This window comes from Oncorhynchus nerka, linkage group LG27, assembly GCF_034236695.1.
Source record: "Oncorhynchus nerka isolate Pitt River linkage group LG27, Oner_Uvic_2.0, whole genome shotgun sequence".
Classification (NCBI taxonomy): Eukaryota; Metazoa; Chordata; class Actinopteri; order Salmoniformes; family Salmonidae; genus Oncorhynchus; species Oncorhynchus nerka.
In genome coordinates, this window is record NC_088422.1 from 56,781,212 (window position 1) to 56,799,846 (window position 18,635).

The 18,635-nt window shown below is 41.4% G+C and overlaps 1 protein-coding gene across 1 annotated transcript in view; it reads right to left on the reverse strand.

Annotated features, from left to right (window-relative positions):
* Positions 1–137: 137 nt before the first annotated feature.
* LOC115112514 (SH3 and multiple ankyrin repeat domains protein 2-like) overlaps positions 138–18,635 on the reverse strand; it is a 155,069-nt gene continuing 136,571 nt past the window's right edge. Inside the window, 3 exon segments of the mRNA XM_065011797.1 lie at positions 138–6,158; positions 6,161–6,187; positions 6,190–6,284. Of these exon segments, the coding sequence (XP_064867869.1) occupies positions 5,743–6,158; positions 6,161–6,187; positions 6,190–6,284 (538 nt within the window). The 3' untranslated portion in view covers positions 138–5,742.

The window sequence follows — 18,635 nt, forward strand, 5'->3', positions numbered from 1 at the left end:
GATTGGTAAACACTGTTGAAGTTTAAAATTGTAATACATACATGTAGTCATAGCATCATTCAAAGACTGAAATTTGATACTCATGGTATTGGGTATGAGTGAAAAATAATCTTAGACATTCATACCTGAACTGCACCTTTATTTGCCAAGGTAGAGTACATGATCAGTGAATATATTAAATATACAGGCTACAATGTGAGAATCTCATGCATGGTAATAACTACATGTATATACGACTTGCATCCTTGGCACAAAGTTATATTATATTCTACTCAATCCATAGGCTTCATTAATGTCATTGACTGTTTTTAAATTGATATAGCTGAGGTTCATAGCTAGCTTCTGAACTAATATGTACAGTTGAAGTCGGACGTTTACATACACCTTAGCCAAATACATTTAAACTCAAGTTTTCACAATTCCTGACATTTAATATTAGTAAAAATTCCCTGTTTTAGGACAGTTAGGATCACCACTTTATTTTAAGAATGTGAAATGTCAGAATAATAGTAGAGAATTATTTATTTCAGCTTTTATTTCTTTCATCGCATTCCCAGTGGGTCATAAGTTTACATACACTCAATTAGTATTGGTAGCATTGCCTTTAAATTTGTTTAACTTGGGTCAAACGTTTCGGGTAGCCTACAACAAGCTTCCCACAATAAGTTGGGTGAATTTTGGCCCATTCCTCCTGACAGAGCTGGTGTAACTGAGTCAGGTTTATAGAACTCCTTGCTCGCACATGCGTTTTCAGTTCTGCCCACACATTGTCTATGGGATTGAGGTCAGGGCTTTGTGATGGCCACTCCAATACCTTGACTTTGTTGTCCTTAAGCCATTTTGCCACAACTTTGGAAGTACGCTTGGGATCATTGTCCATCTGGAAGACCCATTTGCGACCAAGCTTTAACTTCCTGACTGATGTCTTGAGATGTTGCTTCAATTTATACACATTTTTTCTTCCTCATGATGCCATCTATTTTGTGAATTGCACCAGTCCCTCCTGCAGCAAAACACCCCCACAACAGAGACAACAGAGACATGGGAGGAATTTTAGTCCGGGACTCATAGCTACAAGGCAAGTTCTCATTGGTCCAAATTGTTTATTGAGCATGAAATAGGATACTTGTTATTTGAATATTGGCCAAGTTTAATTGCAATGAATTCTAATTAGTCAACCACAGGTTAGGGTTGGGTTATAAAACTACATCCTGTCCCTTTGTTCTGTGGAGAGAATCACCGAGGACAGGGGAGAATGAACATCTATCTCCCAGAATAACATCTATAATTTGTCCTCTTTGAATAAACCAATTTTTCTTCCCCTGATTTGCTTTGGGGTCTGTGTTACTGAAGAGTAACATCAACTGCCAACAAGTGCAAATGAGTTGAATTGGTTAACTTCACTTGCAATGCCACCTCCCGTGCTATCAAATTGCTAGTTTTTCGGTGGCTTAGCTGGCTAAGGCAGTTGTTGATAAGGTGTTCATTTGTAGTGAGAGGGTGTTCACGTGTAGTAGTAAGTGCTCGTGAAGAGGCTACAGTATACTGTCAGCGGCAGCGTGACCCCCATTACAGTGGTGTTATGACTGGGATAACTTGTTGTTGATTTGGGAGGTGGCGCTCTTTTTCATGGTCCTTCGAGACGGATCTAAAGAAGCAAGACGCTTGAAACACAAAAATCGGCACATCAGGAATTAAATTAATACAACCATAGTGCAATGTTATGTTTATTTCTTACAGTAACTTTTGTTTGGTTGCCATACAAGAAGTATTGAGGATTTGGGGGGAAGGAAGAGTGCAGTTACAAGGAACTTCTCTTTCTTTTTCATTTTGATAATTAGATAGTCGACTCTAAGTATGCAGAATTACAACATATGGAACATGAACACAAATATACACAAAAGAGCCGGAAACGTCTTCGTAATTATGTAGAATAAAAAATAAAATAAAAAAATAACAAAAGTATCAAAATAGTTGCCGATGGGTAAGTGAAGGACTGTGTTGTGATGGTAGGGATGATAGTGAGCCATGCCAGTCCTTATGTAGCATAGCCTTATAGTCACACAGTGATGGTTTGTATAGCATCTTAATACAACTACTCAGTTCTATAATTCTGCAAATAAATTAGCTTAGTGATATGTTTTTTTTTGTACATGTCTATGTAAGTTGAGCATAAAAGTGTCATCGGGACAGTTTTCGATCCAGTGGACTGTGAGCTTATGTATACATTTAAAGCGTTTCAGTCATTTATACACACATTATACACAGACTAAGTGATTGGAATTGTCAAAAATTACAATATTCAAGATAGGCAGGTGATGGCCAGAGGATAGTATATAAAATACATTTTGATTGGACAAATGTCTTCTGTCCACTCCAGCTATCAGTGTTCATAACATCAACAGGTGATGATATATCATGATAGTTCATCTTAAGACTGGGAAAAACCACAACCAAGGAGATCCATTCAGTAGAAATATTGCTTCTTAGTTTCCTCATAAATCTGATAATATTAATTTATATTAATTAATATTTATATATAATATATATATATATATATTTAAAAAAAATATATATATATATTTTTGGCAAACCACATTTTTCTCCAAATGTCTTTTAGAAAATTCCATATAATTCTATATAATCATAAAAAATACTGTGCTTTTTTATATGTCACTCTTTTGTTGTTTCTTTTAAAATAATGAATGGATTATAGCAGCGTTAAAACTCCTACAGGTCCTCTCTTTCTGTCAGCCTGGTATTCCCTTTTTTTTAATCATCCCTTTGTCTTCCCTTCATCATCATACAGTTGCACACAGGGACAGGGAGCGAGAGAAAGGAATCTCACCAAGGGAGCTTTTTTTTTGGTCCAACAGGAGACCCTAAATTGCAGACAATCCAAACAATCATGGTTATGTTCATAGAACATCCCTGTGAACTGATAGAATCATGGATAATGTCTCAAATGATCACACATACTGTTCACGTTTTAGTGATATGTTATAATATATAGGTAATCTGGGTACAGTAGAATACATGGCTTCCACACTTCTCTTTGCAGTGCATTATGGGGTAGTTATAATCTAGTTCAGAGGCAGAAAGGCCAGAAATGGGGCACTATGTAGAGAATAATGAGCTATTCGAGGCACTATCCAAACACAAAACAGGGATAAAGTGACAAGGAAATAAGTTCTGAGGGTGGATGCAATGGTCATATTCTTTCATAGAAATTCTCTCTCTAAACCTTTTAGAAATATTATACATATCATTATTCTATAGATGTACTCTTTTCTTTAAATCATTCCTTTATACACATTCAAAGCAATAAATATATTCAATTTACGTAAAACCAATGCCACCAAACACTTCCTGGGTACTCACCTATCAGCAGTTCTCATATTAACATTGAAGTAATGGTGTTTCATGAAAAGGGATGGAGACAATTGATTGGCTGTCAGATGGGATTTCTGATTAGAAGATAAGCTTGTTCTACCTGCTCATTGGTGTGAGAGCTTATCACTGGTGTTGAGAAAATGACTCAGTAACACTTTACTTGAAGCCTGTAGTAATAATACGTTATAACGTTTTATAAGCAAGCCTTACAGAATGGTTATACCTGTATGCTTAAGTAAAGTGTTACTGAGGACTCTCCCTCTCATTCTCAAATGAACAGGGACCCAAATGAATCATCTAAAGCCTGCTCGGTCAGTGCTGCTGTGTCACACTTATTTTCTTCCCTCTGGAAACACCAGATAGCATTAACACCTCTTCTTGTCAATAATGACGTTTTGTGATTCATCGGCGATGCAAACACTGATTATACACAAACTTTGTAAACGTTCCTATAATTATTTTTTTAAATCCTCTTCGGTGATTGTGTGAATGTCTGGGTAGTAGATTTATTATTATTATATATATTTTTAATGTAACCTTATTTCTTATTTACAATGACGGTCTACCCCGGCCTAAACCGGACGAGGCTGGGCCAATTGTGCGCCGCCCTATGGGACTCCCAATCACGTCCGGATTCAGATGGAGGGCCTTAGACCGCTGCGCCACTCAGGAACCCACATTTTTGAGTTTTGAGTGAATTCCTATTATTCCTATTATTCTTGGCCCCTGCACTACACAGTATACTGTAGGTGAGCTGTCTAAAAACAAGCACACAGTCAACCACAGTGTCCTACGTTAACAGAGACCACGAAGTAACGTCCGTTTTGCTCTCATCCTTTCAAAGTGGGCGTCTTCAAATTCTCGCCGAGAATCATTATGTCAACCAAAGAAAATACAACCCTCACCTATACCACAACAGTACACACTGGTATTAATATAAAAACAATGTTTGATTTGCGAAAGGAATCACTCAATAACTAGAAATGATTAAAGATGGCTGAACAAAGAGGAGAGATGGCGATATTGTGGAGTTTCCCCAAGTTGTTGTGATAGGTGGATTATTTCTGTTATAGGCCTGAAGGGAGATTGGTCGGTTGGGCGGTAGGGTGTAGGGAGGTTGCATCCCAGTCGTGTCGGGGTCGCTGTCAAGTGTGTGGAAGACGATGACAACACACATGATGCCAACACTTAGGGCTAGATTCATGCCATCCAACACCCGCGTAGCTGTTGTTTTTGTGGTGTCGGAGGTGGAACTGTGTTAGAGCTGTCAAATCCACAAGCGGCTCCCAGCATTATACCTAAAACGGACATTGCCATTGGCTGTACGGAGTTGAATTAAGATAAATCCCATGGAGCCCTGTTTACAAGTTCGAACACTGGAATGTGAGATGCAATATACACCTTGAATAGGCCTTGCACTCATGTCTTTCTAAAATACATTTAACAAACCTCCCACAGCGTGCGCACACACACACGTACATCACAAACATGTCTCTGACAAAATGCAAATACACACACCTTCCACAGTGAACAGGGATGTGAAGGGGACAGTGGCGCCTGCTACAGTGGAGCCCCTCCAGCCTTGCATTAGAGTGACTAACACATCATTATGTTTCTCCCCCCCAGGAGAAGGCCGTTGTGTGTGTGTGTGTGTGTGTGTGTGTGTGTGTGTGTGTGTGTGTGTGTGTGTGTGTGTGTGTGTGTGTGTGTGTGTGTGTGTGTGTGTGTGTGTGTGTGTGTGTGTGTGTGGCGAATGATATGGTTTAGGATTCAGCTAAACATTTCTGCAAAGGTTCTCGTTTCTAATGTTTTTCAAATGTCTGTTTTTCAAATGTCTCTACAACGTCAGATGCATCCATAAACATAACCCACGGTTTTACTCTAGTGAAGAAATATTCTCTGAAGAAACTCTAGCAAAGATAGAAAAGGAGTGCCAACCAGCTCAGCTGGTTTCAAACACCCGCGCTGGGGGAGCTTGAAAAAGGATTGAGTATTCTAATACTGATTTTTATCAGTATTTCAAAGTGTTTGAGGGCTACGTTTCAAGAGTATTCCAAAGTGTGGTCTTTTGTATTGTGAGCATCCCTAAAAAGATGCAGGATTTTTTCCACTCTTTCTCCATTCTGGAACGCCACCTTTCTCCAGGCTATGCCCAGCAGTTCCTCCAGGATTCCGACATCCCCTGATACTCGGGAAGCAGAATGGGAGTGATCAAACACAAACACGCCACAGAGGCGAGGCAGGAAGGGAGTAGTCAGAGGCCGATTCCTAAATCGTCCAAGACTTTCCAAGACTGAGAAGGAAAACAGGTAGGAGAGAGTGTTCCAGATAAATCCACACCCCCTGGCTTTATCTGTCCTGCAGCATTTTGAGGGCCCTCTCGATGTTCATGCGGTGGCCCACCCGCGTCACCCCCAGGTCAATCAGATCTTCTTTCTGCAGCGAAGGCAGGTGGGCGCCTTCGATCTCGTTGTCCAGGAAGGCGTCTTTATGCTCCGACAGATTCAGGCTGTCCAGCCAGTCGGCCACGTCCAGCTTGCTCCACAGCTCCACGGGCTTGGAGGCAAAGGGCTTGCCCGAGGTGGCTATGGCCTGCATTAGGGTGAGCGGCGAGGGGGAGCGCGAGCCACCGCACGAGGACCCTTCACCAAGGCTACCGCCCATGCTGCCGAAGCCTCTCACATTCTCCATGGGCAGGGTGGGCAGGCCGAAAAGGTCGCTAAGGCTGGGTGAGGAAGAGTGGGTTAAAGAAGAGGGGCAGGGGGCGAGGAGAGGGACGAGGTGTCTGGGGGCTGCAGAGGTGGGGGGGCAGGCTGGAAGGAGGGGTGCAGGAGGAGGGGGGCAGGCTGAAAGACACGCTGGAGTTCCGCTGGCTTCCTGTGGCTGGAGAGCTGGAGAGAGAGAAAGAGAAAATAGAGAGGGAGAAAAGAGAGATCATGAGAACCTAACATATGTATGGCACAGTGATGAACTATGGTATAGAGTGGCTGTACAAACGAGTCCAGACCATAATGATCAGAACATAGCAACTAAAGAAGACCATGGCAACCTAGAGAAACTTGGCCAGATAGAAACCTCCGCCAAGAAGCAGACTCCTCCCTCTCCACATGTGACTCACATCCCCCCACTACAGCATACGTGTGTGGTTGGGTGTGTGTGTGTTCAGACCTGGCTAGTGTTCGCTGACCTTGACGTGTGGTAAACCTGCTGAGGCTTGGTGTGGAAGTGGGGTTCACCTAGAGCTTTCTAAATAAACACAAAGTTCATGAACATTCAATATCTTACTGATCTAAGCACAGAATTCTACTGAAATACTTGAAAGAGCCACTAGGGTGCAGTGTTGTAAGTGGATTTTTACCTAAACCTTTACTTCACTGGTATTTTACAGTCTACTATTTAACAAGTAGGCTATCCATATTTAGCATTTTTCAAACACCTGAAAAGCTTTTTTTTCCTGCAATCTAGAGCCATAATCATTATACTTTATTTTGTGTAAAAAACATGTTTATTATTCAGCATATTTAAGCATACATCTTGAGCTGTCTGTATTCTCCTGATGTATTTTTTAAAGAAACTAAATATGCTTCTTTGCATCTCTGCTCAAATCTGGGTAGAAGATTTAAAGGAATGTGAGTCTTATTCAGTACATTTAGTAATTGCTTGCTTTTCTAAAGTCTATCAACCTTGTCAGCAGGCATGCCAGCTAAGACAGACAAGCAAGCTACCTCTTCAATCTACACACAATACACCATAATGACAAAGCAAAAACAGGTTTGTGTATTAAAAAAAACGGAAATATCACATTTACATAAGTATTCAGCACCTTTGGCAGTGATTATAACCTTGAGTCTTCTTGGGTATGACGCTACAAGCTTGGCACACCTGTATTTGGAGAGTTTCTCCCATTCTTCTCTGCAGATCCTCTCAAGCTCTTTCAGGTTGGATGGGGATCGTCGCTGCACAGCTATTTTCAGGTCTCTCTGGAGATGTTCGATCGATCGGGTTCAAGTCCGGGCCTTGCCTAGGCTACTCAAGGACATTCAGAGACCCAAATCCACTCCTGTGTTGTCTTGGCTGTGTGCTTAGGGTTGTTGTCCTGTCGGAAGGTGAACCTTCACCCCAGTGTAAGGTCCTAAGCGCTCTGGAGAAAGGTTTTCATCAAGGATCTCTCTGTACTTTGCTTCGTTCATCTTTCCCTCGATCCTGACTAGTCTCCCAGTCCTTGCCACTGAAAACATCCTTACAGCATGAGGCTGCCACCACCATGCTTCACCGTAGGGATGGTGCCAGGTTTCCTCCAGATGTGACGCTTGGCATATAGGCCAAAGAGTTCAATCTTGGTTTCATCAGACCAGAGAATCTTGTTTGTCATGTTCTGAGAGTCATTTAGGTGCCTTATAGCAAACTCCAAGCGGGCTGTCATGTGCATTTTACTGAGGAGTGGCTTCCACCTGGCCACTATACCAGGACTGATTGGTGAAGTGCTGCAGAGATGGTTGTTCTTCTAGAAGGTTCTCCCATCTCCACAGAGAAACTCTGGAGCTCTTTCAGAGGGACCATTTGGTTCTTGGTCACCCCGCTGCTCCCTTGCTCCCCTGGTCAGTCTGTGTTGGTAATCCTGTCGAACGCGTCTTTTTTAGGTATTATATAGTGAAGCTGCATAAATATTGATCTCCACTTTCTGGAGGATCGAGTTTTGAAATCAGTGGAATTAGAGTATGTTAGATAAAGAGATCTCCGGATTACATCTTCATACTAAGGGCAACCATTTTTTTATTTAACTAGGCAAGTCAGTTAAAAACATATTCTTATTTACAAAAAGGCAAAAGGCCTCCTGCGGGGACGGGGGCAGGGATTAAAAATAAATACAAATATAGGACAAAACACAGATCCCGACAAGAGAGACAACACAAAAGTACATAAAGAGAGACCTAAGGCAGCAACATATGACAACACAGTATGGTAGCAACACAACATGACAACAACATGGTTGCAATACAACATGGCAGCATCACAACATGGTAGAAGCACAAAACAGGGTACAAACATTATTGGGCACGGACAACAGCACAAAGGGCTAGAAGGTAGAGACAACAATACATCACGCAAAGCAGCCACAACAGTCAGTAAGTGTCCATGATTGAGTTTTTGAATGAAGAGATTGAGATAAAACTGTCCAGTTTGAGTGTTTGTTGCAGCTCGTTCCAGTCGCTAACTGCAGTGAACTGAAAAAACTAGTGACCCAGGGAGGTGTGTGCTTTGGGGACCTTTAACAGAATGTGACTGGCAGAAAGGGTGTTGTATGTGGAGGATGAGGGCTGCAGTAGATATCTCAGATGGGGGAGTGATCCCTGAGAGGGTTTTTATAAATAAGCATCAACCAGTGGGTCTTGCGATGTGTATACAGAGATGACCAGTTTACAGAAGAGTTAAGAGTGCAGTGATGTGTCCTATAAGGTGGCAAATCAGATGGCCGAATGGTAAAGAACATCTAGCCGCTCGGGCCTAGGATCGAGCCCTGGGGTACACCCTTGGTGACATGCAGTGACTGAGACAGCAGATTTTCTGACTTCATACACTGTACTCTTTGAAAGAGGTGGTTAGCAATCCAGGCCAAAGACCCCTCAGAGACACCAATACTCTTTAGCCGGCTCACAAGAATGGAATGGTCTTCCGTATCAAAAGCTTTGGCCAAGTCAATAAAAATAGCAGCACAACATTGCTTAGAATCAAGGGCAATGGTGACATCATTAAGGACCTTTAAGTTTGCAGTGACATCCATAACCTGAGCGGAAACCAGATTGCGTCCCAAAGAGAATACTATAGACATCAAGAAATCCAGTCAGTTGATTATTGACAAGTTTTTCCAACACTTTTGATAAACAGGGCAAAATAGAAATAGGCCTATAAATCAAATCAAAGTTTATTTGTCATGTGAACCGAATACAACATTACAGTGAAATGCTTACTTACAGGCTCTAACCAATGGTGCAAAAAAAGATATTAGGCGAACAATAGGTAAGTAAATAAATAAAAACAACAGTAAAAAGACAGCGAAAAACAATGGTGAGGCTATAAAAGTAGCGAGGCTATATACAGACACCGGTTAGTCAGGCTGATTGAGGTAGTATGTACATGTAGATAGAGAGTAGTAGAGAGAACAGTCTATGACTGGGGTGGCTGGGGTCTTTGACAATTTTCAGGACCTTCCTCTGACACTGCCTGGTGTAGAGGTCCTGGATGGCAGGCAGCTTAGCCCCAATGATGTACTGGGCCGTCCGCACTACCCTCTGTAGTGCCTTTCGGTCGGAGGCTGAGCAATTACCCTACCAGGCAGTGATGCAACCAGTCAGGATGCTCTCGATGTTGCAGCTGTAGAACCTTTTGGGGATCTCAGGACCCATGTCAAATCTATAACAGTTAGGATCAGCTTGATCTCCCCCTTTAAATAAAGGACGAACCGTGGCTGCCCACCAAGCAATGAGAACTTCCTCAGAGAGGAGAGACAGGTTAAAAAGTTCAGAGATAGGCTTGGTGATTATAGGGGCGGCAACCTTAAAGAAGAAAGGGTCTAAACCATCTGACCCAGATATTTTTTAGGGGTCAAGTTTAAGGAGCTCCTTTAGCACCTCGGACTCAGTGACCTACTGCAGGGAGAAACTTTGTAGCGGGGCAGGGGAAAAAGAGAGAGGAGCATTGGGGCTAGTCGCATTAGAAGGGGTGGGAGATGAGGAAATGTTGGACGGGCAAGGAGGCATGGCTGAGACAAACAGGAATCCTGACTTAATGAAGTGGTGATTTAAAAGCTCAGCCATGTACTTCTTGTCAGTAACAACCACATCATCAACTTTAAAGGACATGGGCAGCTGTGAGGAGGAAGGTTTATTCTTCAGGTCTTCAACCGTTTTCCAGAACTTCTTGAGGTTAGACCCACAGACAGAGAACTGCTCCTTAACATAAATCACTTCGGCCTTCCGGATAGCCTGAGTGCACTTATTTCTCATTTGCCCGAACGAGAGCCAGTCAGCCTGAGTATGCGTGTGCCAAGCCTTTAGCCAAATGGAATTCTTGAGGTGGAATAACTCTGCTGAACCTGTTTCTAAATTCAAATTTTCTTTATGGGGGGGGGGGGGGGTTTGTTAATAACAATATCACTGAAAATATTTTTAAAAGAAGGTCCAAGCGGCTTCGACACAGGGGATCAAGCTAATTCTATACTAATTTACAGAGGCCAGATCATGAAGTAAGGCTTTGTCATTAAAGTTTTTTAGTAAACCTCTATGACAAATCAGGACAGGTCGTTTCACTGAGCAGTCATTATCAACACAGGCTGTAAATTAGTGATCACTAAGGTCATTACAGAAAACACTAGACTGATAACTATCAGGATTATTTGTGAGGGCAACATCGAGGTGAGTAGCCTTGGGGTCATACCTTGTGGGATTGGTAATAATCTGAGAATGATTTAGGGAGTCCCATTGCTTTGGGCCTGAGAAATAGGCAGTTTCATTTGGGTACGGTTTTCATCCAAACATCAAAATACTGCCCCCTACATTCAAGAGGTTAAAAACAGAAAATCTAATTGTTTGGGGACAGAATTTGTTGAGACAACCGAGCACTGAATGTGATCCTTGGTAAAGATTGCCACTCCGCCACCTTCGGAAGATCTGTCTTACCGAAAAAGGTTTAAACCAGAAAGGTTAACATCAGTATTCAAAACACTCTTTCTTAACCATGTCTCAGTAATGACCAATCTGGATTGGAGCTGTGAACCCAATTGATCCATTGCAGGTAGTACGCTTCTAGTGTTAATGTGCAGAAAACCCAGGGTTTTACGAGAGCAGAAATCAGTGAAACAGATATCAGAGCACAAGTCAGAATTGGGGCTAGCAACAGCAGATGGGCCAGGGGGGACATGCACATTTCCAGATATCATCAACATTCATACAATCAAGGCACGGCAGAGGACAGGGAGAGCTCTGCAGTGATGATTTATGACAGTTGAATGTGCATTAGATGTCAACAAGATCGTATTATACAGCAATGTCATCAGGTAACATGAATACAAAGCCAGCGAGATGTGGTTAGAAAAGGATGGGAGGCCAAAAGTCAGTGTAACCAATAGATTGTCAGAATCCCGAGTGTGGGAACAAACATAGTCTGTCCCACGGCTGGGTAAACAAGAAAGTTCATAGTCAACAAAGCATGCAGGAGTCATGAGGCAAATAGCAAAATGCATAAGAAAAAAAAAATAATGACTTGGGGCTAGCCATTGTAAGTTCGGAGTCACTCGCCTGTGTGCAGGAGGTGAGCAAAAACTCAGGAGAGAGGGGGAGTGTGGTGGGGGTACCTGTACCAGACAGGGGGAGACGACCAGGGCAGACGGTGTACAGAACACCAGGTGGAATCCAAGCAGCAGTGCAGCAGGCAATGGGAGTAGGTGTCACACCCACTAGGGAGAAGCTTATATTTCTGGAAGCAGATTTCTTGGTAAAAACAGCAGTGGATGGTCTCTGAACAGCAGGAGTGGGCATCAAGGCCTCTGGATTTAGGTGGGGTAGCCTGCCATTGGTTGGGCTCAAAGTCTTCGACACCTCTCACTTCACACGTGCTAATTGAAGTTGTATATGGTCTGTCTGGTCTGTCTCAGTTCCAGGTTGGATGGTGTATCAAGCCTTGCAGGTAATTTTGAGTTTTGATCTGTAGTGAATGTTATGCTGTGGAGGGTAGCATCCTGTATGTCCCTGCTGAAAAATCCAAGTTTATCTAACTCCAAATCTATCTTTTTGTAAAAACATGTTGAAAAGGTGAGAGCTCACATGCAGCTGTGGCATGGCATCCATGACAAGGAGATGCGGCCATCATGCTAGCTACATTTTCAGATATTGCACATTTCTAATTTTGACAGGAAGTAGTTTCATTTCAAGCTAAATTGTTCTGTTAGCTAGCTAACTGATGTTACACGTATGATGTTATTATTCGTATCCCAGAGCTGTTTGCTTGGCTAGTTAGAATCTAATGTTAGCTAGCTGGCTGGTTGGCTCGTTAACTAACATTACATGTATGATGTTATTATTCTTAACTCAGAGCCATTTGCTTTGTTAGTTAGAGCCTAATGTTAGCTAGCTAACATTGAATTTGGTTGGCTAGCTACCACTGCCAGCATAGTTTTTTACTTAACCTTTATTTAACTAGGCAAGTCAGTTAAGAACACATTCTTATTTTCAATGACAGCCTAGGAACAGTGGGTTAACTGCCTGTTCAGGGGCAGAATGACAGATTTGTACCATGTCAGCTCGGGGGTTTGAACTTGCAACCTTCCGTTTACTAGTCCAACGCTCTAACCACTAGGCTACCCTGCCGCCCCATAGTAACATCTTGAGTTGGCACAATGTTCATTGTTGTTTAACTAGCTAACGTTAGCTGGCCGGCTCGCTAGCTAACGTTACGTGTATGACCTTACATATTGACTACTTAGCTAGGTTCATTGTTACCTAGCTAGCTAGCTACATGTTTTACGCTAAAGTGTATTGTTGTCTAGCTGAGTATGCCAGATTTCAGAATAACTGATTAATTTATGAACGCACAACACCCGTTGAATATGGCCGGTGTTAGTAAACATCGGCAAAAAAGCGTAATGAAATTGTCGCCTCTTTACTGTTGACGTTGAGACAGGTGTTTTGCTGGTACTATTAAATGAAGCTGATAGTTGAGGACTTGTGAGGCTTCTGTTTCTCAAACTAAACACTTTAATGTACTTGTCCTCTTGCTCAGTTGTGCACCGGGGCCTCCCACTCCTCTTTCTATTCTGGTTAGAGCCAGTTTGCGCTGTTCTGTGAAGGGAGTAGTACGAGATCTTCAGTTTCTTGGCAATTTCTCGCATGGAATAGCCTTCATTTCTGAGAACAAGAATAGAATGACGAGTTTCAGAAGAAAGTTATTTGTTTCTGGCCATTTTGAGCCTGTAATCGAACCCACAAATGTTGATGCTCCAGATACTAAAGAAGACCAGTTTTATTGCTTCTCTAATCAGAACAACAGTTTTCAGTTGTGCTAACATAATTGCAAAGGGTTTTCTAATTATCAATTAGCCTTTTAAAGTCATCAACTTGGATTAGCTAACACAACATGCCATTGGAACACAGGAGTAATGGTTGCTGATAATGGGTCTCTGTACTCCTATGTAGATATTCCATTAAAAAAATCTGCCTTTTCCAGCTACAATAGTCATTTACAACATTAACAATGTCTACACTGTATTTCTGATCAATTTGATGTTATTTTAATGGACAAAAACTCCACTTTCCTATAAAAACAACGACATTTCTAAGTGACCCCATACTTTTGAACGGAAGTGTATATTTTTTTATACATTTGTAACATTGTCTAAAGACCCGTTTTCATTTAGTCTTTAAGCAGTATTATGTGTAGATTGATATGGAATTTTTAAAATTTAATACATTTTTGAATAAGGCTGTAATGTAACAAAATGTGGAAAAAGTCAAGGGTTCTGAATACTTTTCGAATGCACTGTACATTAGATAACTGTAGGGGGCGCTGTGTTGAAGCCACCGTGCCTACATCTTGGCACTCCCTCACCATTTAAAAAATATATTTTGGAAGCTATAGAAATGGCTTTATTAATAACTGCATTAATTTTGCCCACATGTATTATATTAGACACCTTAATACATACTTTTAAATTATATTATGTGAGCTAAACATAGTAAAAAAAACTTTTTTTTCAAATCATTAAAATCTACTTTTTTTTAGACTGCTAATGTTACTGTCCACAGTACAACAACACAAATTATATTTACATGCAATTTTGTCCTTTTCATTCCTATGGAAGACAGCTCCTGCGGAGTGCCAATATGGGTGACTTCAAAGCCTTTTAATGGACAATACTTAGCATCCTCAATTCAGGATTTATATACATCATTGGTACAAACACTTTGTCATTTGGATGTGGCATTCAACATTTAAACAGTGAACAGTATTTGACTAGGGAATTCATTCAAATTGAAATAACCAAATATCACATGTGATTTTCACCATTGCATATTTCAGCTGGCATTCCCTCTAAGGTTCACAATACAGTATTTGTATTTATTAGGGGATCCCCATTAGCTGCTGTCAAGGCAGCAGCTACTCTTCCTGGGGTCAAAACATATTAACAAAGGATAAAACACTACATCATATAACATTATTACACCACTACATATCTACAATACAAAATGTATAATTCCACCATACAACAATATTACAATGTGCGTGTAGTGTGCGTATGCGTGTGTCTGTACCTGTGTGTGTGTGTCTCTTCACAGTACCCGCTGTTGTGTATAAAATGTGTATTTTTATCTGTTTATTAAATCTGATTCTACTGCTTGCATGTGTTACCTGATGTGGAATAGAGTTCCATGTATTCATGGCTCTATGTAGAATTATGCGCCTCACAATGTCTGTTCTGGACTTGGGGACTATGAAGAGACCTCTGGTGGAATGTCTTGTGGGGTATGCATGGGTGTCCGAGCTGTATGCTAGTAGTTTAAACAAACAGCTCGGTGCATTCAGCTTGTCAACACAAAAACAAGTAGTGATGAAGTCAATCTATCATCCACTTTGAGCCATGAGAGATTGACATGCATATTATTAATGTTAGCTCTCTGTGTACATTTAAGGGTCAGCTGTGCTGCCCTGTTCTGAGCCAATTGTAATCCCTCTTTGTGGCACCTGACCTATAGCAGGGGGTGTAAAGGCATAGCACATACGTTTCTTCCAGCAGCAGACTATGATCGATAATTTCAAAAGCCGCACTGAAGTCTAACAAAACAGTAACAGTAACAGACTCTGTTTAAGAGAACGCAGATAACCAGGAAAAACACACACACATCTTTTGGTAGTTGAATTGTACATAGAACAACAATGCACCATATCGAGGAAGAGGATTATACAGTATTTGAGGTCAGCACATCTGGGATGAATCATTCTGAAGTGATTATTACTGTCATATCCAGCAGTTAATTCCAGAAGAATACCAATTGACCATCTGGCTTCAGCATCACAGTATCCTCGACTCACAAAAATATATATACCTAACACAAACATGCAGTGGGCTTGACACAACACTAGAGGGACGGAAGAGAGAACCTAGATCTGGTTTACAATCTAATGTAAATATATATTTTTTAGGAACAGTGTAGTGTATATATCAGCCCCCCACAGACCACAGAGATTTGTGCAGCACCAGATGGAGTGGTGAGATGAGTGATGGATCGATGGGGAGATGGATGAAGAGGCGTATGGTGTGAGAGCAGGGACACACAGGGCAAACCCATCACCTCCCCCCAAAACAAACACAACTATGCTCCATTCCATTCAGATTAACACCCTCATTCAATTCCACCTCTAAACTTCCTTCTGTGGTTCCATACTGATTGGGCTCTGAAGGGCTGCAATGCCTGCTAATTTGTCGACTAATATATGTGTAGAAGTCATTAAATAGAGTGGCAAGAAAATGTGTATGTGAACCTTTTGGAATTACCTGGATTTCTTCATGAATTGGTCATAAAATTTGAGTCACAACAATAGACAAACACAGTCTGTTTAAACTAATAACTCACAAACAATTATGCGTTTTCAAAGGGTTCACATACTTTTTCTTGCCACTGTATACTGTAATTACATTCCTAAGTTTGGACAAAACCAGAATACACAGCAGCCCTTGGTGCCCGGGTTGGTTGTCCCTTCTTTCCCTCGTACTATATGGATAAACTTGAGGGAAGTTAGGGAGGGGAAGTGAAGAACACAAGGGCGTTATTTGTCCCAAATGGAATTGGGCCAATGTGAAAGCACTCAGTCCCCCCTCTGGACTTGTAGCACTTTGCACCATGGGTAAAACTTACAGCTTGTTTTTTCAGCACCAGCTTTTCCACAGGAAGTCGTCGTGATGGAGTGAGAGATGGAGTGAAACAGAGGACACATGAAAAGATGAGACAACAACAAAACACATGGAGAGACACAAACCCTCTATCACGCACGAACACACACACAAAAAGGGGGAAAAAGTGGAACACAAAATCTGACCAAATGTAGTGAAGAAAGAACATCTGTCCTTCTTAACTGACAACTCACTCCAACGCAATAACCTGCTTGGGAAGATGGGACTTAAAAAATTCACTTCACAGAACAGAAATCTCGTAATTTCCTCTAAGTCATAGTCTGGTCTATTTCACATATACTGTGCATGCCCATGAACTGCACATGCCCCATGAATGCACTTATAAAAGTTATAGAAGTCGATGCTTCGTTATCTGACACACTGATCCATTTCTAACTGAACAATACCTTGCTGTTGAACTTGTGATCACAATCAATTAACTATGCCACTTTGTTTACATACTCATCTCATATGTATATACTGTACTCGATACCATCTACTGTATCTTGCCTATGCTGCTCTGTACCATCACTCATTCATATATCCTTATGTACATATTCTTTATCCCCTTACACTGCGTATAAGACAGTAGTTTTGGAATTGTTAGATTACTTGTTGGTTATTAGTGCATTGTCGGAACTAGAAGCACAAGCATTTCGCTACACTCGCATTAACATCTGCTAACCATGTGTATGTGACAAATACAATTTGATTTGATTTGATTTGATGAATACCATCATGCTGACGAGGTGGGAGAGGGATGAGGGTGTCAATACCCTACTGTGACAGAGCAGAACACACCCTGGACCACACATGGGCAGATAATATCCAGCAATGAAAGTAGAAATGATACCTTCTGACTTGCTTGCTTTAATGACCAAGCTTTCGCTCCAACCTTCCATAGTAGATGTAATAGCCCAGAAGCTGAATGGTTTACTGTGTATAAATGGGTCTGCTTTGACCGTGTCATTAGAGAGCACACACAACATCATCTGAGCCATTTTCTACAGAGTTAGTACTGGATGCTCCAACTTAGTGCAGTGAATTGAACCATTATAGATATAATGTACTGTACACACGCATACACACACAAAAACAGACTCTTTCTCTATCTCACCACGCACCCTCAGACATGCACGCATGCCTGCATGCACTCACACACACACACACGGATATGTTATGCAACCGTGGCCTAGTAAAGGAGGTGGCACGTGATGTGGATGTGCACACTGTGATGACACTGAACTACGGTTAGGCCTGACACACACATGCCCCCCCCCCCCCCCCCCGCTGACTCAACTCCTTTCATTCACCGGCGCACTAATCTGTGAACCTCAAAGACAGGGATAAAAGTGAAAAGGAAAACATTTAAGAATGCTAAAAAAGGAGGAAAAACAAATCACTCATGTCGTAGCGTTTGACGATGGAGAGAGACTGTTTCTTATGAACCTGTCTAAGTTAGAGAGGGGGGGAGAAACTGAGACAGAAAGAGAAAGATACAGAGAAATAAAGAGCGATGGAAGGCCCGAGAATGACAGAGAGAGAGAGAATATAGGCCACCCTCTCTTTCATATCCATCTGCTCCATGTGCTCAGCTACATGGCACCTTGCCCCTTCTGCTACCTAATCACTCACACACTTGCTCACTTCAACTGTTCTATATGATCTCTCCCCTTCCCTCAGGCTGTACTATACAGTACAGTGCCATCTTTCCCTTTAACCTACACTAAGTAGTGTATCTGTTTTCCATATAACAAGTTTTACAGAAAACTCAGTCAATATCATTGGTCCAACTTATTCCAATCAATCAGCTTGAAATGGACAGAATATGCCAGTCCCAAACACCTTCGCCTCCAACCTTTCCTTAGCACCTATCTCTTCTGTGTTTGCAGATCTGTGGCGAACCAGAAAGCTGTAAGCAATATAGCGGAAGGAAGCTCTGGTCAGTCCATTGGAGGGATAGGTGTAGTGGAAACCATCACCATATAATTTACTCATACCTAGTCAAAAAACAGATCTGCAAACACTGGAGAAGTATTCATAACCTGAAATAAATAAATAATCTCACTACAATACATTTTAATAGAAAGTTAGCAAAAATAGATAAGATCTTGCTACCATGGAAAGGACAATACCTGTCTATACGTGGAAAATTCACCATGATTAAATTGTTTTTCATATCCCAGTTTACCTATTTACTTATAGCCCTGCCTACACATAATGACTTTTTATTTTTATTTTATTATATGAGCAAAAAATATTCCACTTTATTTTATGAACTCGGAGGGCAGAAATTATTAAA